Genomic DNA, 25,659 nt, shown 5'->3' on the forward strand with positions numbered 1-25,659 from the left:
TGAGGATAATGCTGGTATTCACTGTCACGCAGGACAGAGGGTCATACATAAGACAATATGTCTAAACTGTAGGCGGAAGCACATATATATTATGGTTACATTCATTGTTTATTCTATAAAAATGTAATAACAACTTTCAATTGTACACTGCCGCACAAGGGCAGAGATGGGTTCACAAGTGATGCAGCTTAGAATTAATATAAATAAAATTGTTTTTCATTCTTTAAAATGGACAAGCAAATTTTGGATAAATTGTTAGGATGTCGTCCAGAACACCTCAGTCAATGAAATAGTTACACAGTTGGTGGTACAAGAGACCAGGAGGTCTAAAATCTTTACGTTTTCACATTCATCAATATAGTGTTCTAGTGAATGCATTAAAGGTTTATCACAGAATTTACAATATGAATATTCTGGTAGTGGCTCAGCCTCACTAACCTGCCAGATGTGTCTATAGCCAAGGGGAATTCGCGCAATGACTACATCACATTGCCTGGTCCGGTTACTGTGCTAACCATACAAATAATTACTATTACGAAAGTTGTCATAGCTTTTATTACTGCAGCTTTCGGGTCTCTGGACATTTCTTAGTTCTTCTAAATCTTAATTCATTTCTTTAATTTGTATATATCTAATAAGTGCATTAGATAGTCCAAAGTCATAATCAGTGTTTTCTTTCTTGCAAACCTCGTTGGCCAATCGATCTACAAAGTCATGTTTTCCAACTCCAACATGGGATGGGATCCACTCGAATTTTATACAATAGTTATTATCAGAGGCAAAAATTACATTCCATTTAATATTACGATCTACTTCAGACATACACTGTGATGGGTTATTAAGGACTGCTGAGCACTTTTAGTCACTGAAATAATTTTTAGTCACTCCACCACCATTGAGCTTAAGGTAATCAGTGGCTAGATAAATACCCAAGAGCTCAGTCTTTGTCGTGCTTGCCTAGTTGTTCAATCTCTGTGTACTAGACATTATCATTTCATTCTCTTTATATACTGCACATGCACAACCTGTTCTATCAGTGCCTAATTGCACTGAGTCATTAATAAAGGCATAGGATTCATTTGGTTTGAGACTTTGAAGATGACTGTCAGTAGCTTCTAATGTTATACATCTTATAGTTTCAGTGTTATACATTTGTTTTACACTGATGGGGGTATAATGTAAAGAGATCTGCACATCTTTCCAAGGGGGAATATAGTGAACAGTTTTATCAGGATTAAGAGACACAATCAGTTTCATAAGATTATAGGCACAACAACTGAGCCACACACTGTAAGGAGCTTTTTGCGGTGGATTGAGGGAACAGTCAGAATTTTTAGAATGGATCTCAATTTAATTTGAATAGAGCTGGGGGACCATTATTTTTTAATGTTTTAGCGCAAAACATAATACTAAGTAGAACTATTCTTTCGTAAATGGAAGGTAATTTTAGTTTTTTTCTCATGTTAACAATTCTGACAGTTCTAGTACAACCCAGGATGATGTGGATGGCATCATTCTATACTACATCTGGGCCTTGTAATTGTTTAGGCCTAGATGTAGTACAGAATGATGCCATGTTATGGAATGAGTTATGGAATGTGGAGTGGAGGAAAATAGACCACACACGCAACTTACAAATTATGTGGAATGGAATTACAGAACTCTACCAAGGAACGAGACCTACGGGTGGTTTTGGATAGTAAGCTGTCGCCAGAGGAACACATAAAGAACATTGTGAGAGGAGCTTATGCGTCGCTTTCCAACTTCAGACTTTCTTTTAATTATATAGATGATGAAATGCTAAAGAAACTGTTCATGATTTTAGCGAATCAAAAATTGGAATATGTATCAGTTGTGTGCATATTCCAATTTCAGGTCGTTGGGCCTGAAATTGGGCCTATGGGCCCAAATTTCAAGAAGCACATAAATAAACTGGAAAAGGTGCAACGTCATGCTAAAAAATGACTTCCAGAACTGAAAAGCAAGAGTTACCATGAGAGATTAGAGGCATTAAACTAGAAGATAGAAGGGAGGTGATATGATCACCACTTACAAAATATTAACAGGGATAGACCAAATTGACAAAGGGGAATTCTTGAAACCAGCAACTTCACGAACAAGAGGACACATATTCAAGCTAAGGAAACAAAGGTGCAGACAAAATATTAGAAAATGTTCTTTTGCAAACAGAGTGGGAGACGGTTGGAACTAAACTAAGTGAGAAGGTGATGGTGGAGGCCAAAACCGTCAGTAGTTTCAAAGTGTTATACAACAAAGAGTACTGGGAAGACGGGACACCAAGAGCGTAGCTCTCATCGTGTAACAACACTTAGGTAGTTACACACACATACACATGTAACACCTCCACATTGCTACTCCACCTTCTCACTTAAAACCCCAGATTAACTATGCTTGCAAGCTCCCTGTGACCCTCACTGAACTCTCAGCTAACTGTTAAACTGAACCATTAAATGAGGGAGGAAGCTACATATGAAGGGTTAAGAATTTATTATAATTAATAAGAACTTAAACTTTACGGCTGCCACCAAATTCCTGAAATATGAATGTGCCTGTATTACTGATCTCCCAGGAAGGACAGAAATCGATAATCATGAACTCAGAGGCATAGGAATCTTGATAATTGCTTAGGAATTATTTATAGAAATCTTTACCTATTGAGAAGACAGGGACTTCCAATTCAGTACATGAACATAACATATAAAAACAACTCAGCATAATAAAAGGGGTTAACTAAATACCACTAAGTCAATATTCACTTTATTTAACAAAAGGCACATTTATTTATATCCTAGCTGTAAATATATCCCTAAGAGGGAATATAAACGGAGTACAAATATGATGTACCAAAACTCAGACTCACATTACCTTACTCCTGCAATCACCGGCCACAGATGTTGAATGGCTCTCTCCCTCAGGCCCTTGATGCCTGACCGAGTTCCTAACCCAAAACACTCCCAGGACACACTGACTCAAATTTTACTCACAAGCTAACTAGTCAAGGAAACTTCGCCCACTCTAGATTCTTAGGCCCAATAAACCCCGCCTCTTCAAGTCTAGAGGCAATGATTTCAAAGGTTCGGCTCTAGGCCTTGGTCCAGCCAACCAGTGCCAGAACTTAGCCCCACCTCCTAGGCCTCCTTGGCTTCCACCAATCAGTTCCAGGCTAGGTTGTAGGCATGTCCTGAAGGGTCTGTTTCCCTCGACAGAGTACTCGCCCGTTCCCATGCTACATCCAGGAAACCAGAGCAGGAGGTATATGGCACCGACTGAGGTTATTGCCCCTCAATTTGTCAAAGGCTATAGAGGAGACTGGAGAGAGAGAGAGAGAGGAATGGTTGGGTAAGAGGATTGGAAGGAGAATTGGGGAAAGAGGATTGGGAGGAGGATTAGGGAATAGGATTGGCCGGCGACGGAAGGGCAGTGTACCTTGCCTAAGGACTCTTGACTCGAGTTTTATGACCGGTGAGGGCCGGCGGTCTGAAGGGGTAACCCGTTCTCGCACTTTCGTATAGTCAATATTGACTTATTAAATACGTGCATATGTGACATACTAATTTATTGCGAATATTTTAGTTTACCTTGAAAAGCTTCATAGAAAACACCGACCTTACCTAACCTTCTTAGTATGTTAAGATAAGCATCTTATTGCTTCGTAATTACAATTATTACTTAACCTATTATAGGTATAGGTTAAGGTCGGTGTTTTCTATGAATCTTTTCAAGGTAAACTAAAATATTCACAAAAAATAGTATGTCACATATGCACTTATTTAATAAGTCAATATTGACTGTAAGAAAGTGAGAGAACAGGTTGGAAGGGGAGGGAAAAGGAAAGCTGAGGCAACGGAGGGAGGGGTAGGGGGGGGGGGTGAAAGAAGTAAGGGGAAGACGAATGAGGGGAAGGAGAGAAGCTTGGTCTGTGAAACAGACCATTACACACACACACACACACACACATGTGCTGCATGTTCGTGTGTTTGGGAATCAACTCGGGGCGATAACATGATACTTGTTATATTAGTCAGGGAAGTAAACAAAGTTGTAATCTCAACGTTTTATTAAAGAAAAACACCTATGAGGCTACATCCTCCGGCTAGTGGTAACCTGCAAATCAAAATAGTTAAGTTAATCAAAACAGTAATGGTGGTTACAGCAGAAGTGGTAATAGTTCTGCAATTACAACAATTATTATTACTAGTAGTAATATTTGTAACAATAGTTGTAGTAATCGTACTAAATATGGTAGTAGTAGTAGTAGTAGTAGCAATAGTAGTACATATGGTTGTAGTAGAAGCAGTAACAACAGTAGTAATAGTAAAGGTAGTAGTAGTAGCTGGTATGAATGATTACTATACTAATTACATCAATATTTCAACAATATTTCAAGCAACTGATAATTATAGGAAAGTAGCATCTTTAGACGGAGCACATTATGGGAGAATAGCAAGTATTTGAAGCATTAATATATATATATATATATATATACATTATGGATATGGGTGTCCAGATTGGGCTCCTCACCATAGCTTTCACCACCGCCGTATCCACCATATCCGCTATCGTAGCCGCCGCCACCATATCCGCTCTCGTAGCTGCCGCCGTGGCCGCCACCATATCCGCTCTCGTAGCCGCTGCCACCATATCCGCCGCTGTGGCCGCCACCATATCCGCCGCTGTGGCCGCCACCATATCCACCGCCATAGCCGCCGCCGTGGCCGCCACCATATCCACCGCCATATCCGCCGCCGTGTCCACCACCATATCCACATACGCATCCACCATGGCCCTTTCCTTTGCCTTTACCCTTGCCTTTACCTTTGCCTTTACCCTTTCCATATCCACCGCCATATCCGCCTCCATATCCACCAAGCGTCTCGATAAAGAAGGGGTAAGGCTCTCCATCAACTAGCACCACCACTAGCAACAGCAGCACTGTGGCGACTGCTAGTATGAGTCTCTGCGGAGGGGAAGATAAGTATACTAATTCGAGCTAGCAAATGAAGAATATAACTACTGGCTAGCTGGAGCTAGTCCAAGCTGAAACTATAAGGATTGCCTGGCTAGTTCAACACTCTCACACTCAGACGGTAGTATTTGTCTAGTGTTTTTAAGTAAACAGACCGCTAAAATATCTGAGTTATGAGATAACATTAAACTGTTGCGTATGTTACCAAGATCATCATAGATCATGTGTAAGGCTTCTAACTCCGGCCCTGTTATAAGTGTGTCTGTTTTGAACATGATTATAGATCCCGTCCACTGGCATTCCTGTCGCTGTCTCTGACGGGCGAGCAGTGCCACACCTGCAGGTATCACCATCCTAGAGGACGAGCAGTGCCACACCTGCAGGCAGTTCTCGGCCATCACTCTCAACCAGCATCAGGGGAAAGTAAAGGAGGGCGGCGGACTCACCATATTGGAAGCCATGTGATTCTCAGAACCGCCTGCGAGGGACTGGTGCTCGCAGTGTCTCTGGCGCCTCTTATATGGCCACCGGAATGGGGAATGATGTTTATTATTTTTATTATTAACATCTTTATTGAGAAAATTAATGATAATTTTGTCTAATCTGAGGATTTCAATTAAGTCTTATTAAAGTGAGGATAATGCTGGTATTTACTGTCACCCAGGACAGAGGGTTATACACAAGACAATAAGTCTAAACAGTAGGTGGAAGCACATATATATCATGGTTACAATCAATGTTTTAATGTATGAAAATGTAAAAACAACTTTCTATTGTGCATTGCCACACCAGGGCAGGGATTGGTTCATAAGTGATGCAGCTTAGAATTAATATAAATAAAATTGTTTTTCATTCTTTAAAATGGACACGCAGAGTTTGGATAAATTGTTAGGATGTCGTCCAGAACACCTGAGTGAATGAAATAGTTACACAGTTGGTGGTACACTAGGCCAGGAGGTCTAAAATCTTTACGTTTTCACATTCAACAATATAGTCTTCCAGTGAATGCATTAAAGATTTATCACAGAGTTTACAATTTGAATATTCTGGTAGTGGCTCAGCCTCACTAACCTGCCAGATGTGTCTATAGCCAAGGCGAATTCGCGCAATGACTACATCACGTTGCCTGGTCCGGTTACTGTGCTAACCATACAAATACCTATTATTACAAAAGTTGTCATAACTTTCATTACTCCAGCTTTCAAGTTTTTGGGCATTTTTATTTCATCTAAATCTGAATTAATTTCTTTAATTTGTATATCTCTAATAATTGCATTAGATAGTCCAAAGTCATAATCAGTGTTTTTTTTCCTGCAAACCTCGTTGGCCAATCGATCTACAAAGTCATGTTTTCCAACTCCAACATGGGATGGGATCCACTCGAATTTTATACAATAGTTATTATCAGAGGCAAAAATTACATTCCATTTAATATTACGATCTACTTCAGACACACTGTGATGGGTTATTAAGGACTGCTGAGCACTTTTAGTCACTGAAATAATTTTAGTCACTCCACCACCATTGAGCTTAAGGTAATCAGTGGCTAGATAAATACCCAAGAGCTCAGTCTTTGTCGTGCTTGCCTAGTTGTTCAATCTCTGTGTACTAGACATTATCATTTCATTCCCTTTATATACTGCACATGCACAACCTCTTCTACCAGTGCCTAACTGCACAGAGCCATCAGTAAAGGCATAGGATTCAGTTGGTTTGAGATTTTGAAGATGACTCAATAGCTTCTAATGTTATACATCTCATAGTTTCAGTGTTTTACACTGATGGGGATATAATGTAAAGAGATCTGCACATCTTTCCAAGGGGGAATATAGTGAACAGTTTTATCAGGATTAAGAGACACAATCAGTTTCATAAGATTATAGGCACAACAACTGAGCCACACACTGTAAGGAGCTTTTTGCGGCGGATTGAGGGAACAGTCAGAATTTTTTAGAATGGATCTCAATTTAATTTGAATAGAGCTGGGGGACCATTATTTTTTAATGTTTTAGCGCAAAACATAATACTAAGTAGAACTATTCTTTCGTAAATGGAAGGTAATTTTAGTTTTTTTCTCATGTTAACAATTCTGACAGTTCTAGTACAACCCAGGATGATGTGCATGGCATCATTCTATACTACATCTGGGCCTTGTAATTGTTTAGGCTTAGATGTAGTACAGAATGATGCCATGTTATGGAATGAGTTATGGAATGTGGAGTGGAGAAAAATAGACCACACACGCAACTTACAAATTATGTGGAATGGAATTACAGAACTCTACTAAGGAAAGAGACCTACGGGTGGTTTTGGATAGTAAGCTGTCGCCAGAGGAACATATAAAGAACATTGTGAGAGGAGCTTATGCGTCGCTTTCCAACTTCAGACTTACTTTTAATTATATAGATGGTGAAATACTAAAGAAACTGTTCATGATTTTAGTGAATCCAAATTTGGAATATGCAGCAGTTGTGTGCATATTCCAATTTCAGGTCGTTGGGCCTGAAATTGGGCCTATGGGCCCAAATCTCAAGGAACACATAAATAAACTGGAAAAGGTGCAACGGCATGCTAGAAAATGACTTCCAGAACTGAAAAGCAAGAGTTACCATGAGAGATTAGAAGCATTAAACTAGAAGATAGAAGAGAGGTGATATGATCACTTACAAAATATTAACAGGGATAGACCAATTTGACAAAGAGGAATTCCTGAAACCATCAACTTCACGAACAAGAGGACACATATTCAAGCTAAGGAAACAAAGGTGTTGACAAAATATTAGAAAATGTTCTTTTGTAAACAGAATGATAGACCTATGGAACAAACTAAGTGAGAAGGTGATGGTGGAGGCCAAAACCGTCAGTAGTTTCAAAGTGTTATACGACAAAGAGTACTGGGAAGACGGGACACCACGAGCGTAGCTCTCATCGTGTAACAACACTTAGGTAATTACACACACATACACATGTAACACCTCCACATTGCTACTCCACCTTCTCACTTAAAACCCCAGATTAACTATGCTTGCAAGCTCCCTGTGACCCTCACTGATCTCCCAGCTAACTGTTAAACTGAACCATTAAATGAGGGAGGAAGCTACATATGAAGGGTTAAGAATTTATTATAATTAATAAGAACTTAAACTTTACGGCTGCCACCAAATTCCTGAAATATGAATGTGCCTGTATTACTGATCTCCCAGGAAGGACAGAAATCGATAATCATGAACTCAGAGGCATAGGAATCTTGATAATTGCTTAGGAATTATTTATAGAAATCTTTACCTATTGAGAAGACAGGGACTTCCAATTCAGTACATGAACATAACATATAAAAACAACTCAGCATAATAAAAGGGGTTAACTAAATACCACTAAGTCAATATTCACTTTATTTAACAAAAGGCACATTTATTTATATCCTAGCTGTAAATATATCCCTAAGAGGGAATATAAACGGAGTACAAATATGATGTACCAAAACTCAGACTCACATTACCTTACTCCTGCAATCACCGGCCACAGATGTTGAATGGCTCTCTCCCTCAGGCCCTTGATGCCTGACCGAGTTCCTACCCAAAACACTCTCAGGACACACTGACTCAAATTTTATTCACAAGCTAACTAGTCAAGGAAACTTCGCCCACTCTAGATTCTTAGGCCCAATAAACCCCGCCTCTTCAAGTCTAGAGGCAATGATTTCATAGGTCCGGCTCTAGGCCTTGGTCCAGCCAACTAGTGCCAGAACTTAGCCCTGCCCCCTGGGCCTCCTTGGCTTCCACCAATCAGTTCCAGGCTAGGTTGTAGGCATGTCCTGAAGGGTCTGTTTCCCTCGACAGAGTACTCGCCCGTTCCCGCGCTTCATCCAGGAAACCAGAGCAGGAGGTATATGGCACTGGCTGAGTTTATTGCCCCTCAATTTGTCAACAGCTATAGAGGAGACTGGAGAGAGAGGGGAAATAGTTGGGAAGGAGGATTGGAAGGAGTATTGGGGAAAGAGGATTGGGAGGAGGATTAGGGAATAGGATTGGCCGGCGACGGAAGGGCAGTGTGCCTTGCCTAAGGACTCTTGACTGGAGTTTTATGACTGGTGAGGGGCAGGGGGCAAGACGGGGAGGGAGAAGGAAAGCTGAGGCAATGGAGGGAAAGGGGGGGGGAGAAAGAAGTAAGGGGAAGACGAATGAGGGGAAGGAGAGAAGCTTGGTCTGTGAAACAGACCATTACACACACACACACACACACACACACACACACACACACACACACACACACACACACACACACACGTGCTGCACGTTCGTGTGTTTGGGAATCAACTCGGGGCGATAACATGATACTTGTTATTTTAGTCAGGGAAGTAAACAAAGTTGTAATCTTAACGTTTTATTAAAGAAATATTCTATGAGGCTACATCCTGCAGCTAGTGGTAACCTGTAAATCAAAATAGTTAAGTTGATCAAAACAGTAATGGTGGTTACAGCAGAAGTGGTAATAGTTCTGCGATTACAACAATTATTATTACTAGTAGTAATATTTGTAACAATAGTTGTAGTAATCGTACCAAATATGGTCGTAGTAGTAGTAGTAGTAGCAATAGTAGTAGATATGGTTGTAGTAGAAGCAGTAACAGCAGTAGTAATAGTAAAGGTAGTAGTAGTAGTTGGCATGAATGATTACTATACTAATGACATCAATATTTCAAGCAACTGATAATTATAGGAAAGTAGCATCTCTAGACGGAGCACATTATGGGAGAATAGCAAGTATTTGAAGCATTAATATATATATATATATATATATATATATATATATATATATATATATATATATATATATATATATATATATATATATATATATATATATATATATATATATATATATATATATATATATATATATACATTATGGATATGGGTGTCCAGATTGGGCTCCTCACCATAGCTTTCACCACCGCCGTATCCACCATATCCGCTCTCGTAGCCGCCGCCACCATATCCACCGCCGTGGCCGCCACCATATCCACCGCCATAGCCGCCACCGTGGCCGCCACCATATCCACCGCCATATCCGCCGCCGTGTCCACCACCATATCCACATACGCATCCACCATGGCCCTTTCCTTTGCCTTTTCCCTTGCCTTTACCTTTGCCTTTACCCTTTCCATATCCGCCGCCATATCCGCCTCCATATCCACCAAGCTCCTCGATAAAGAAGGGGTAAGGCTCTCCATCAACTAGCACCACCACTAGCAACAGCAGCACTGTGGCGACTGCTAGTATGAGTCTCTGTGGAGGGGGAAGATAAGTATACTAATTAGAGCTAGCAAATGAAGAATATAATTACTGGCTAGCTGGAACTAGTCCAAGGAACTATAAGGATTGCCTGGCTAGTTCAACACTCTCACACTCAGACGGTAGTATTTGTCTAGTGTTTTTAAGTAAACAGACCGCTAAAATGTCTGAGTTATGAGATAACATTAAACTGTTGCGTATGTCACCAAGATCATCATAGATCATGTGTAAGGCTTCTAACTCCGGCCCTGTTATAGGTGTGTCTGTTTTGAACATGATTATAGATCCCGTCCAGTGGTATTTCTGTCGCTGTCACTGACGGGCGAGCAGTGCCACAACTGCAGACATCACCGTCCCAGAGGGCGAGCAGTGCCACACCTGCAGGCATCGCCGTCCCAGAGGGCGAGCAGTGCCACACCTGCAGGCATCACGATAACCTCAAGATAACCATCACCGTCCCAGAGGGCGAGCAGTGCCACACCTGCAGTTATCATCGTCCCAGTGGGCGAGCAGTGCCACACCTGCAGGCATCACCGTCCCAAAGGGCGAGCAGTGCCACACCTGCAGGCATCACCGTTCCAGAGGGCGAGCAGTGCCACACCAGAAGGCGTCAGGGTTCCAGAGGGCGAGCAGTGCCACACCTGCAGGTCTCACCATCTCAGAAGGCGAGCAGTAACATTCCAGCAGGCATCACCGTCCCAGAGGGCGAGCAGTGCCACACCTGCAGGCATGACCGTCCCAGAGGGCGAGCAGTGCCACACCTGCAGGCATCACCGTCCCAGAGGGCGAGCAGTGCCACACCTGCAGGCAGTTCTCGGCCATCACTGTCAACCAGCATCTGGGAAAAGTAAGGAAGGGCGGCGGACTCACCATATTGGAAGCCATGTGGTTCTCAGGACCGCCAGCGAGGAACTGGTGCTCACAGTGTCTCTGGCGGCTCTTATATGGCCACAGGATTGGGGAATGATGTTTATGCCGCTACGGCAGCAGAGACGAACTATGTAAATATTGACAAGCATATCACTCATCAGTCAGAAGGCGTGCGCAGCGGTCTGTCTCCCTCAGCCCCACCGCTCGGCCGGCGCCACCATCCTCTCAACCACAGTTTCCTGCCGACAGGAAAGAGCTCTGTGTTTCAATGATTCAATCAGTAACAATGTGCAGATAAATCGCTTTATCCTCTAGGGGGGGGTCCTGAGGCTTCCAACTGAAGCCTAAACATGGTCTCACACAATGCCCCCTCCCCACTCGCACATGCTCTCTGGTCATAGTCAAGGAGTTCCACCTCCAACACTTCTCTGCAAAACGCATTTGTGCATTTGCAGAGACACCTCCGTAAGATAGACTGACTGAGACTTAAGTTGACCCTTCCCCAGGATGCAAACAGTTGCCTTTATTTCCCGGGTACCAATATACTTCTAGATAAACAACAAAACAGTGCCCCAAATTCCCTCGCCCAGTCCGGGAAAAGAACCCAGAAGTGTTTGAGTGCGATCCGACTGCGCTAACCACCACGCTACCGCCCCTCGTTGGGTCGCAGTTAGAAACATAAGAGGCATGTACGAAGGGATCAAACAGGCAACTGGCCCTACACAAAACACGACAGCTCCTCTGATGTCAGCCACCAGAGAGATCATTGAAGACTGTGATCAACAGATGAATCGCCGAGTGGAACATTACTCCAAACTCTACTCCAGAGAGAACTTGGTCAGCGTAGAGGCCTTGGATGCAATCGAGTGCCTGCCCATCATGGAAGAACTTGTCATTGAACAGAATGTGAAAGAAGTTGAGAAAGCACTGGATTCACCTCAGAAAGCACTGGATTCGTCTCCTGGGGCCTCAGAGAAGGCCCCAGGAGACGCCGCGATTCCGCCTGAAGTTTTCAAGTGCGCTCGAGGAACACTTAAAACGGAGCTTCATGAACTTTTGTACCAGTGCTGGAGGTAGGGCTCGGTGCCACAAAACATGAGAGATGCGAACATCATCACTCTACAAAAATAAAGGTGAGAGAAGCGGTTACAACAACTATCGCGGCATCTCCCTTCTTAGCGTCGCTGGAAAACTCTTCGCCAGGGTCGTCTTGGTCAGGCTCCAGATTCTTACTGAAAGTGTACCCAGAGTCACAGTGCGGTTTCAGAGCCGAAAGGTCGATTACTGACATGGTGTTCTCCCTAAGACAGCTTCAAGAAAAGTGCAGGGAGCAGAGAAAAGCCCTGAACATCGTCTTCATTGATCTTACAAAGGCTTTCAACCTCGTGAACAGGGACGAATTCTTTAAGATCTTGGCCAAAATTGGCTGTCTACCCAACCTACTCAGCATGATATAATCGTTCCACGAGGGCATGGAGAGCAAGGGCAACTTGAGCCGTCGCACACGATGGCTCAACGTCTGAACCCTTCACCATCAACAGTGGTGTTAAACAGGGATGGATCCTTGCTCCAACCCCGTTCGGCCGCTTTGCGATCCTCGTCAAACATACCTTTGGAACAACCACAGAGGGCATCAATCTCCGTACAAGATCTGATGGAAAGCTCTTCAATCTATCCAGACTCCGAGCAAAGACGAAAGTACAGATGAGAATCCTCAGGGACTTCCTCTTCGCTGACGACTCAGCGATCACCATATACACAGCAGAAGGCCTGCAGCAGCTACTCAACCGCTTTGCCGCAGCCTATTTCGTACTCGGCTTGACAATCAGCCTAAAGAAGACACTGGTGATGGGATAAGACATCAATGAGTTACCCCCTGTATAAACATCACAGACTGCGTGCTGGAGGCGGTCTACAAGTTTGTGTACCTGGGCTCCACAATCTCAGACACTCTCCCTGGACACTGAGCTCAACAGGCGTATCGGGAAGGCCGCAACAACACTGGCCAGGCTTACAAAGCGCATTTGGGAACATGTCAAACTGACAGTACACACCAAGGCACAGATCTACATGCATGTGTGGTGAGTACTCTTCTTTTCGCCTCGGAATCCTGAACCTTGCGCTCTCGCCAGGAGAGATTGCTCAATACCTTTCACATGCGGAACCTGAGATGCATCCTTGACATTACATCGAGAGACCACGTCACCATGTCATCTGGGTTGTTCAGTACAACAGAGATTAGTTGTTCAATTTAAACCCTGCTTAGTAAACTTAGTATACCTGGCGGAATGATACTCCCTAGCTCTCACTAGCTGTGAGGAGGGCTAGGCGGGACAGAGTGCGGGCTCGGTCAGCAACTGGAGAGGTCGATCCACTCTCACCTCTCTCGAGATCAGCATTCCATCAGCTGGTTTAATAAACAAGGTAAAGTTGCTGAGAGTTGTTATAGGTAAACAGTTCATTTCGTGCCTCAATGGGGAATATTAAAAGTTTTAGAAAGTCATGTTAGGGAGTGTTCAGTCTGGGAGTGATATTTATTAGTTGTTGTTTAGATTTTGCATAAATAAATGATTAGATTGTTCTCTGTATTTTATTATTTCCATGAATGTTTTTGCATGTCCTTGTCATGTGGTCTCCACGAGTCTGAGTTTATTTGGGTTACAAGCCTAGCAAAGTTAAGAACTATATATATCCCCTTGTTTTCTGTAATTCCCACACTTAACGTAGATTCATCCCTCCTTTTCCAAGTAATTTGGGGATTAAGCCACAAGGTTAATGATTGATTAATTGGTCCAGACCCCGATTAATTGACGTTTTTGGTTAATGGTCTGGTGGTGACAGCAGAAAGAGATCCTTGAGTTTGCTAGAAGTCTAGTACGACGTCACGGGGACTGTAGAATCTTAGCCGATCGAGCGGCTAAGGCCACGTGACGTGGGACTCTGCTAGAGTTAGCTTTGGGGTCCCTTGGAATTAAGTTTAAGTAAATATAATTACGGGCGGGTAAAGGACAAGGTAGAGCCAATATATATATATATATATATATATATATATATATATATATATATATATATATATATATATATATATATATATATATATATATGTTGTACCTAGTAGCCAGAAAGCACTTCTCGGCCTACTATGCAAGGCCCGATTTGCCTAATAAGCCAAGTTTTCCTGAATTAATATATTTTCTCTAATTTTTTTCTTATGAAATGATAAAGCTACCCATTTCATTACGTATGATTTCAATTTTATTTTATTGGAGTTAAAATTAACGTAGACATAAGACCGAACCTAATCAACCCTACCTAACCTAACCTAACCTATCTTTATAGGTTAGGTTAGGTTAGGTAGCCGAAAAAGTTAGGTTAGGTTAGGTTAGGTAGGTTAGGTTGCCGAAAAACAATTAATTCATGAAAACTTGGCTTATTAGGCAAATCGGGCCTTGCATAGTAGGCTGAGAAGTGCGTTCTGGCTACTAGGTACAACATATATATATATATATATATATATATATATATATATATATATATATATATATATATATATAACAATCACTGTTCGTAGACCTCATCCAGTTCTTCGGAGGTTGGGTGCGTGCCCAAGATACAGCACGCATTTCCTTTAGTCAAATATGTACAGTATAAACAAGTCACCCCATTACCCTAAAATGATTTTCTCATTAGCAAATAGACTTTTAATGGCACAACATATATGCCTAAATTAGCGTATATTGTTCGTACCATGATATAAGGAATTTAAAAAAAATGTAATATCCATAGAAAACGTTTATTTACAATGTAACAGTGTAAATGCTGCGTCTGGAGATCAGTGGTAACCTGTGAATACAAAAAGAAAAACAGAAAATTGTAGATACATTAACAGTCACAGTGGGTCGGGAGTACACCACTGAGAACATGACAGTCACTCACAGTGGATCACAGTATTATTCAACAAATTGTTATCAGTAATTACTACAGCTGATGGTGTATATATTTCATAAACAGATTACTTTAGTAACTGTGGCTTCCTTACCATATCCATAACCGCCTCCACCCTTGCCGTAGCCGCCACCTCCACCGCCATAGCCGCCACCTCCATGGCCATAGCCGCCACCACTATGGCCATAACCGCCTCCACCTTTGCCGTAGCCGCCACCTCCGCCATAGCCGCCACCACCACCGCCGTGGCCATAGCCGCCACCACCCTTGCCGTAGCCACCACCACCATGGCCATAGCCGCCACCACCCTTGCCGTAGCCACCACCACCATGGCCATAGCCGCCACCACCACCACCGCCGTGGCCATAGCCGCCACCACCACCACCGCCGTGGCCATAGCCGCCACCACCACCTTTGCCGTAGCCACCACCACCATGGCCATAGCCGCCACCACCACCTTTGCCGTAGCCACCACCACCATGGCCATAGCCGCCACCACTATGGCCATAACCGCCACCACCCTTGCCGTAGCCTCCGCCACCACCACCGCCGTGGCCATAGCCGCCACCTCCACCATGGCCGCCCCCGCCGCCATGGCCATAGCCGCCACCACCCTTGCCGTAACCGCCGCCACCACCACCACCATGGCCATAGCCGCCACCACTATGGCCATAACCGCCACCACCCTTGCCGTAGCCTCCTCCACCACCACCGCCGTGGCCATAGCCGCCACCTCCACCATGGCCGCCCCCGCCGCCATGGCCATAGCCGCCACCACCCTTGCCGTAGCCGCCACCTCCACCGCCACCATGGCCATAGCCGCCACCACTATGGCCATAGCCGCCACCGTGGCCGCCCCCGCCACCATGGCCCTTGCCACCCTCTGGCTCAGGGGCACAGAGTGCCAGGGTCACCACGAACATCACCAACAGTGCCAGGAGGGCCACACGCTGTAGGGAGATGGAGGAAGCAGTTAGTAACAGTCATAACACAAGTGTTCATTAACAGGTTAGTTAACATAGGCGTTCATCAACAGGTAAGTTAACATAGGCGTTCATCAACAGGTAAGTTAACATAGGCGTTCATCAACAGGTAAGTAAGGTAGTGCAAGCATATGGCACAATTTTCTACAGGTGTCACCCATTAGATGGGTATGTGGCTCGCTCACCGCACATATATATATATATATATATATATATATATATATATATATATATATATATATATATATATATATATATATATATATATATATATATATATGTCGTACCTAATAGCCAGAACTCACTTCTCAGCCTACTATGCAAGGCCCGATTTGCCTAATAAGCCAAGTTTTCATGAATTAATTGTTTTTCGACTACCTAACCTACCTAACCTAACCTAACCTAACTTTTTCGGCTACCTAACCTAACCTAACCTATAAAGATAGGTTAGGTTAGGTTAGGTAGGGTTGGTTAGGTTCGGTCATATATCTACGTTAATTTTAACTAAAATAAAAAAAAATTAACCTTATACATAATGAAATGGGTAGCTTTATCATTTCATAAGAAAAAAATTAGAGAAAATATATTAATTCAGGAAAACTTAGCTTATTAGGCAAATCGGGCCTTGAATAGTAGGCTGAGAAGTGCGTTCTGGCTACTAGGTACGACATATATATATATATATATATATATATATATATATATATATATATATATGTCGTACCTAATAGCCAGAACGCACTTCTCAGCCTACTATTAAAGGCCCAATTTGCCTAAAAAGCCAAGTTTTCATGAATTAATGTTTTTTCGTCTACCTAACCTACCTAACCTAACCTAACCTAGCTTTTTTTGGCTACCTAACCTAACCTTACCTATAAATATAGGTTAGGTTAGGTTAGGTAGGGTTGGTTAGGTTCAGTCATATATCTACGTTAATTTTAATTCCAATAAAAAAAATTAACCTCATACATAGAGAAAAGGGTTGCTTTATCATTTCATAAGAAAAAAATTATAGTAAATATATTAATTCAGGAAAACTTGGCTTATTAGGCAAATCGGGCCTTGAATAGTAGGCTGAGAAGTGAGTTCTGGCTACTAGGTACGACATATATATATATATATATATATATATATATATATATATATATATATATATATATGTCGTACCTAATAGCCAGAACGCACTTCTCAGCCTACTATTCAAGGCCCGATTTGCCTAATAAGCCAAGTTTTCATGAATTAATGTTTTTTCGTCTACCTAACCTACCTAACCTAACCTAACCTAGCTTTTTTTGGCTACCTAACCTAACCTTACCTATAAATATAGGTTAGGTTAGGTTAGGTAGGGTTGGTTAGGTTCGGTCATATATCTACGTTAATTTTAACTCCAATAACAAAAAATTGACCTCATACATAATGAAATGGGTAGCTTTATCATTTCATAAGAAAAAAATTAGAGAAAATATGTTAATTCAGGAAAACTTGGCTTATTAGGCAAATCAGGCCTTGTATAGTAGGCCGAGAAGTGCGTTCTGGCTACTAGGTACGACATATATATATATAATATATTGAATATTGTTACAGCAATCTCCTGCCTAGCAGTAGAGATTGCCTGCTCCTTTTCCCGCATATTCCCTTTACAACCTATTTACCAACGTATCTGCAAAATTCAACATCAACGACAACAACAATACGTGCCCACAAGCAATGTCTAGACACACCTCCACCCTCCAGAATCCAAGATACTGCCACACCTGCTGTCTCGGCACGAGACCAGACGCCACCCGCTAATGACCGTTCTTCAACCGGCCGATAGTTACCTATAGAATTTGTGCCAGCTCTGACGTCATGCCCCATATAAATAGGGCTCGCCGGCGTCCAGACATTAGATTACCCTTCATGCTCTCAGCTGTAACATCTACTCTCGCTCCCTTGGGTGACGGTAGACGTGTGCAGTTTTGTATAAAGAATTACTTGCACCCTTGATATTAACGTAAATTTCACTTGTATATATTTCTGTTTTTTGATCTAACGTAAAGCCAAGTGTCTAAGGGGTTTTGTTTTTCATTAATTATTACCTATTATTTTATTTTGTGTGTTATTAATGTCATTTTTGTTATATTAAATGTTTGGAGTTTTTATTCTCTTTGATTTTTACCTGCAGCTCTCACAATGTAGAGGACATAAGCAGTTTTTTCTTTGTTTTAATTTTTTTATTAATGCGCGATAGGCACAAGACCTGCCAGAATAACCACTGCTCTATTCCAGAGTCTCGTCACAATATATATAAATTGTTTAACTAGTTTCATAAGATACAAAGCTAAATATGCTTTGGGGCTCAGTTTCTGAACCCATTGTGTACCTCTGTCACGTTTTCCATTCCCCCCGCCCACTGGATGGGTATAGTGTTCACCATCACCCACGGGATGGGTATAGGGTTCACCATCACCCACGGGATGGGTATAGTGTTCACCATCACCCACGGGATGGGTATAGTGTTCACCATCACCCACGGGATGGGTATAGGGTGCATAATAGATGAACAAAACTAGTACAAATGCTCAAAAAATGTGAGATGAGGGCAACTTGTAGGTGAGGGGCAACGGAGAGAATAAACTTACCACCGGGAGTGCCATGTTGCCTGGGAAGGAGCCAGAGAGGCAATGCATGTCAGGTCTGGTCATTCGCCACTTATATATATACCTCTCACTTCCAAGTGACAGTGACAGGGGACCCGGGGGGGGGGTTGGTTACACATGCGTTACACAGGTGACACGGGGGGATGGGGGGGGGGGGGAAATAGGTGAGGCAGTGACACAAGAGTGGGAGAATCCTAACACAGTGAGGGGGTGGGGAGGGCGTAGATTGGAGTTGGGTCATGGGACAATTCTGTTTAACATACCCGGTCTTCAAACAAAGGGTTTGAGGCGCGTTGACCCCCCATGGGTCAGCCTATAGGTGAGGGTTGACCTCCTGAGGTGGCTTAGAACGTTCAAGGTGGTTAGGTCACTTGAGGGTTGACTCTAGGGGGGCTTCAGAGGTCCCGGGAGGCCTCACCCGGGCCGTGTCACGCACGGGTGACCCCCCAGCGATTGTGTGTTGTCTGTAAGTCAAAGTGACGTGCCTGCGTTTCACTTAGCGCAGGTCGGGAGTCTGTGGCAACGATCTACATGGAATGAGTTATACCTCATTGTGGCTGGCGCTACGCTCCCTGTCTTGCGCTAGGGTGAAGGTGGCCTGCTGCGTAACCACGGCTCTGCGTTACGCAAGGCTCAACGCACTGAGACGAGGGACTAGCAAGCGTAGTAATACTCAATATTATTGTGCGTGTGGAACGTTCCTCTGGCCTCAGCGATGTCTTATAAACCACCCACATATATAATGCTGAGTGTCGATGTTTCGATCCGTTTTGGACCCTTATCAAGCAGTGGCCTGATAGGGTTCTAGGATGGACCGAAACGTCGTCACTCGTGTCATATATGAGGGTTCACTACTTGTTGTTAAGTTCAGCTAATATGCCCAAACGTTTCGACCAGTCTGGGACTCAAAACCGGAACGAATTTGTTGTAAATCGACTGTGGGCTATTCGATCTACTCTAAGTAAAGGGTACAGGAAAAAAGAGTGTTAATAATATATATTAAGCAAACGAAAATTGTACACATTTTTTACTTATATAATTATAATAGCTAGATTGATTAAAATGTATCGTCTTAACAGGAAACAAAATGCAAGCTATAAAGGGGCTGTCACACAAAAAAAATACATAGATTTAAAAAGTAATGTATTTTCTTCATACTACTTAACTAATATATATATATATATATATATATATATATATATATATATATATATATATATATATATATATATATATATATATATATATATATATATATATAAATGAAGTACATATACGACATTTATATTCCTAGTATACTTCCATGACTTACACATAAACACTCATTGTTGTTGACTTTGGGGGGGGCCACGACGCCACAAGAGCCGAATGTGCCCCGGCGCTCCAGTGGAGGAAAACACGCAAAAACCTTGTGGCTATATCCGCCTGTCTATGGAAAACAAGTGTATCTTGCAGCAGAAACGCACCGTTAGGCCGATACTTGTGACCCCTGAGGTCCCCCGGGAAGGCAAGCGCCGGAAACAAACCCCATAAGAAACCAAGAGAAAGACTGTCGACACCAAGAGACGCCAGACGATAAGGTGTCAGGCATTCTTTAAACTCTGGATTGTCGTGCAAAGTCGCAGTCGATCTGAAGAATCGCGATGGCACCTCTTGAACTAGAATCCAGTCGAGCAAAAACATGTCTTCCAGAGACTTCTGGCTGAGCAGGAGCCAGCTAGCCGTCCACTACGCCCTGAGGGCACATCAGGAGCCCACCACGTTCTGAGGGCACATCAGGAGCCCACCACGCCCAGAGAGCACATCAGGGAGTGCCCTGATGTGAACGGGGCACTCCCATCTACGGTATATCTTCCAACATCGCTGTGACTCCAGGCGACAGGTGCGCTAAGCGTCTTATCCATCTGGGCCGTTGAAGGGGAATGCCTGACGGAAAAAATGGCGAACCAAAGAGTAAATTAACGTTGTGTTCCGGCGGCCCCGTAGGTAAAGCAGGTGTCCAGACGTCCGCTCGTCGACAAGGTTGAAGGAGGACTCCCACATACATACCTTGGTCACCTCCAGCCGTCTCCACTTGCCGAGGTCAGCCTCTGAGTCACTGTCCTTTAGCTTTGATGTCCAAAGGGTTTGGAAAGGATGGGGGAGAACACTGTCCAGGAAATGTTTCCTCCTTGCATGATAAACTGGAGGAGGAGCTGGGTCTGGGCATCTTGAGGGAGGAACCAGCCGCGGTACATGCTGAAGAAGTACCTGGTCAAGTTGAAGTCTTGCTTGACGACCTCGATGGCGTATTCTGTGAGGAATGTTAAAGGCGAAGAACTTGTGATTTTTGTTTACCTTTCTCTTCACTCACAGACACCCTTCTTTTCACTCTCAGACAAACTTTTCTTCACTCTCAGACACCCTTGTCTTCTCTCTACCGTCCAGCTCACTGTGTGGGCTGGACGGTAGAGTGACGGTCTCGCTTCATGCAGGTCGGCGTTCAGTCTCTATCCTTTTGAGATGTATTTTATTTTCTCAATAAACGTACTGGAACTTTGCGTTCAATCCCCGACTGTTTAAGGGGTTGGGCACCATTCTTTCACCCAGACCTATCCTAGATCCTTATCCTGACCCCTTCCAAGTGCTATATAGTCGTAATGGTTTAATTGGCGCTATCTCCTGATAGTTCCCCCTTCTCCTCTTTGTTGTTGTAGGAATTACAGAACTCTCAAACCTTAAATAAAACATCAAGTAATCTATTGAACAAAAAGTTATTAACAAAGCACATAATAAAACTAAATTTATTTTAGATTCAGCTACTCGGAAAAAAACTTCCATGTAGCACGGGCTATGGTGAGCCCGTAACCCCTTCTCTCCTTGTTGTTGTTTAACATTCAGCTACTGGGAACAAAAAGTTCCAAGTAGCACGGGCTATGGTGAGCCCATAGTGGACTTACCTGGCACAGGAGCGGGGCTGTAACTTCCCCCCTTCTCTCTTTCACCGGTCATTTTACTCTCTCTCTCTCTCTCTCTCTCTCTCTCACCTCTCATCCCGCCCCTCACCCATACTTCCACTTTTTTTCTCTATATCTTTCGCTACATATTATTTTAAATTATACTGTCCATGCGTTAAATCTAAATAAATATTTAGAATCTAAATACAGAATTTCTGAAGATGTTTTATTACTACAGAACAATAAAGCCGAGACAGCAGGAACTGTGAATGAACTGTGAATTTACTGAGTGAATGAACTGTTGCCAGTAGTGACGCGAGGATTGCAAGGAGTTGCATGTCGTTTCCGTTGATAGTTGTCTTCACAGACGTCTGCAACAAGAGTTTGCCAGCGCAGGGAGCTCAAGGGAGCGTTAGTCTACAAGGTGCTTCAGGATATCACACAGAAGGATTCTTCAAGTCATCTGGAAAGCGGCCTGGAAGCAGCCTTCACTTGACGTCCCAACAAAAGCCTTCAACATACTTTTAAACTGGAACGTACACACCACAGTCTCTCTCAGTACAAAGTCCAGTATACAGGTGTAGTATACCCTTCCGCATTTCAGTTTCGAGGACAATTTTCAGTATAACACCATCTACAACTATCACAGTTCTCCCACAGTCACCAGGTTCTCCCATAGGCACCAGGTTCTCCGATTGGCTGTATGTGTATATGTAAGTCTTGTGAGCCGTCTACGGAGCTCGACTATACATGATGACAACTCAGTAGTTTGAGTATTACTGTAGTGTCAAGTACCTTCCCTCAGCTATCTATACATCCTCTGTGTGTGTGGATTCAGATCTTAGACCCTGCCTTCCCAATTGCTAGTCATCTAATGTAGTGACACCAAACCAACATTACTAGTGAGTTTTAATACAAGTTATGCATCTGCTCTCTTGTCCTGCAGTTTTTTAAGTGCAAAGTGTTGACTTATATATATATGTATATATATATATATATATATATATATATATATATATATATATATATATATATATATATATATATATATATGTATATATGTATATATGCAAACAAGCCTGAATGGTCCCCAGGACTATATGCGACTGAAAACTCACACCCCAGAAGTGACTCGAACCCATACTCCCAGGAGCAATGCAACTGGTAACTACAGGGCGCCTTAATCCGCTTGACCATCACGGCCGGACAAAAGGAAGTGGTAGCCGAAGCTATTTGAACCACTTCCCCGCCGGCAACTCGGATGGTAATCTTGGGCATAGCATTTCACCAAATCACCTCATTCTTTGGGGCACACGTGAGGAACACAAATGCAAACAAGCCTGAATGGTCCCCAGGACTATATGCGACTGAAAACTCACACCCCAGAAGTGACTCGAACCCATACTCCCAGGAGCAACGCAACTGGTAACTACAGGGCGCCTTAATCCGCTTGACCATCACGGCCGGACAAAAGGAAGTGGTAGCCGAAGCTATTTGAACCACTTCCCCGCCGGCAACTCGGATGGTAATCTTGGGCATAGCATTTCACCAAATCACCTCATTCTATGGGGCACACGTGAGGAACACAAATGCAAACAAGCCTGAATGGTCTCCAGGACTATATGCGACTCAAATGAGTTTGTGAGTTTTCATATGTTTGTATATGAGTTTGTTTGTATATGAGTTTTCAGTCGCATATAGTCCTGGGGACCATTCAGGCTTGTTTGCATTTGTGTTCCTCACGTGTGCCCCAAAGAATGAGGTGATTTGGTGAAATGCTATGCCCAAGATTACCATCCGAGTTGCCGGCGGGGAAGTGGTTCAAATAGCTTCGGCTACCACTTCCTTTTGTCCGGCCGTGAGGGTCGAGCGGATTAAGGCGCCCTGTAGTTACCAGTTGCGTTGCTCCTGGGAGTATGGGTTCGAGTCACTTCTGGGGTGTGAGTTTTCAGTCGCATATAGTCCTGGGGACCATTCAGGCTTGTTTGCATTTGTGTTCCTCACGTGTGCCCCAAAGAATGAGGTGATTTGGTGAAATGCTATGCCCAAGATTACCATCCGAGTTGCCGGCGGGGAAGTGGTTCAAATAGCTTCGGCTACCACTTCCTTTTGTCCGGCCGTGATGGTCAAGCGGATTAAGGCGCCCTGTAGTTACCAGTTGCGTTGCTCCTGGGAGTATGGGTTCGAGTCACTTCTGGGGTGTGAGTTTTCAGTCGCATATAGTCCTGGGGACCATTCAGGCTTGTTTGCATTTGTGTTCCTCACGTGTGCCCCAAAGAATGAGGTAATTTGGTGAAATGCTATGCCCAAGATTACCATCCGAGTTGCCGGCGGGGAAGTGGTTCAAATAGCTTCGGCTACCACTTCCTTTTGTCCGGCCGTGATGGTCAAGCGGATTAAGGCGCCCTGTAGTTACCAGTTGCGTTGCTCCTGGGAGTATGGGTTCGAGTCTCTTCTGGGGTGTGAGTTTTCAGTCATATGTATATATATATAATATATATATATATATATATATATATATATATATATATATATATATATATATATATATATATATATATATATATATATGTCGTACCTAGTAGCCAGAACGCACTTCTCAGCCTACTATGCAAGGCCCGATGTGCCTAATAAGCCAAGTTTTCCCGAATTAATATATTTTCTCTAATTTTTTTCTTATGAAATGATAAATCTACCCATTTCCTTATGTATAAGTTAAATTTTTTTTTATTGGAGTAAAAATTAACGTAGATATATGCCCGAACCTAACCAACCCTACCTAACCTAACCTAACCTATCTTTATAGGTTAGGTTAGGTTAGGAAGCCGAAAAAGTTAGGTTAGGTTAGGTTAGGTAGGTTAGGTAGTCGAAAAAACATTAATTCATGAAAAATTGGCTTATTAGGCAAATCGGGCCTTGCATAGTAGGCTGAGAAGTGCGTTCTGGCTATTAGGTACGACATATATATATATATATATATATATATATATATATATATATATATATATATATATATATATATATAATGAATTTTGGAGAATTGATTTTTGATTTACCTCCAACAGTGAAAAGAAATGTACGAAAGATTGAGAAAATTCGTGTTAGAATTATTAATCTTACTTTTTCGGTCATATTTAATAATATATGTCTACAGGAAAGACTGCTACCAAAATATACTAATATATATATATATATATATATATATATATATATATATATATATATATATATATATATATATATATATATATATATATATATATATAGGTTCAATCCCTGAGCCCATTATGTGCCTCTGTAACCCTTTCCACTACCGCCCACAAGATGGGTATGGGGGTGCATAATAAATGAACTAAACTAAACTAACTCTTCCAGTCACTGCACATGCTATCAGCCCAGAGGAAGTTTTATATGATAACACATACTGATGTTAGAATACATCCGGACAAATCCGTCAAATTATTCCAATGTCAATATATATTTTATTTTTATACAGGAGGGTACAAGGACAGACGACTTCTGATAACAGGCTGAGAGCTCCATCTCCCCATAGCACATGGTTAGCCTCACCCTACTAGTTTTCCTTGGAACATGACCTGCCAATCTGTTAACAAGCAGATACCCAATTACTGCCGAGTGAACAGGGTCGAGCAACTAAGGATTGGCGCCCAGACAATCCTCCCTGGCCAGGACTCGAACCCAGGCCAGATCCCTCAGGAGACGCAGGGCGAGTGTGTTGTTACCTGCTGCTCGCGCCCTTCAGCTATCCTCCTCTTCTGAAATCCATTCCTACTGAGGTTCCTGAGTGGCAGTTTGTGTACCGAGTAAAACCTGACCTGATTAGCACAGTCAATTCTCGACCGATTGAACCCAAGTTCAATTCCAGGGCAGAGGGAGAGATGTTTAGCAAGTTTCCTTACATCTGATGCCTCTGTTCACCTTTGCAGTAAATAGATACCAGGAGTGTAATGTTATTATGATTTTTATTATGTAATTTAGCTATAT

The 25,659-nt window shown here is 42.7% G+C and overlaps 1 protein-coding gene across 1 annotated transcript; it reads right to left on the reverse strand.

Moving 5' to 3' along the window:
- Positions 1 to 9,407: 9,407 nt before the first annotated feature.
- Positions 9,408 to 10,557, reverse strand: LOC123767522 (ctenidin-1-like). Its single transcript, XM_045757209.2, has 3 exons — positions 10,438 to 10,557; positions 9,927 to 10,275; positions 9,408 to 9,418 (listed from the first exon to the last, which is right to left on the reverse strand). The coding sequence occupies exons 1-3, from the start codon at positions 10,555 to 10,557 to the stop codon at positions 9,408 to 9,410; spliced, it is 480 nt and encodes a 159-aa protein (XP_045613165.2).
- Between the last annotated feature and the right edge of the window lie 15,102 nt (positions 10,558 to 25,659).

The sequence above is a fragment of the Procambarus clarkii genome, chromosome 67 (genome assembly GCF_040958095.1).
Source record: "Procambarus clarkii isolate CNS0578487 chromosome 67, FALCON_Pclarkii_2.0, whole genome shotgun sequence".
Classification (NCBI taxonomy): domain Eukaryota; kingdom Metazoa; phylum Arthropoda; class Malacostraca; order Decapoda; family Cambaridae; genus Procambarus; species Procambarus clarkii.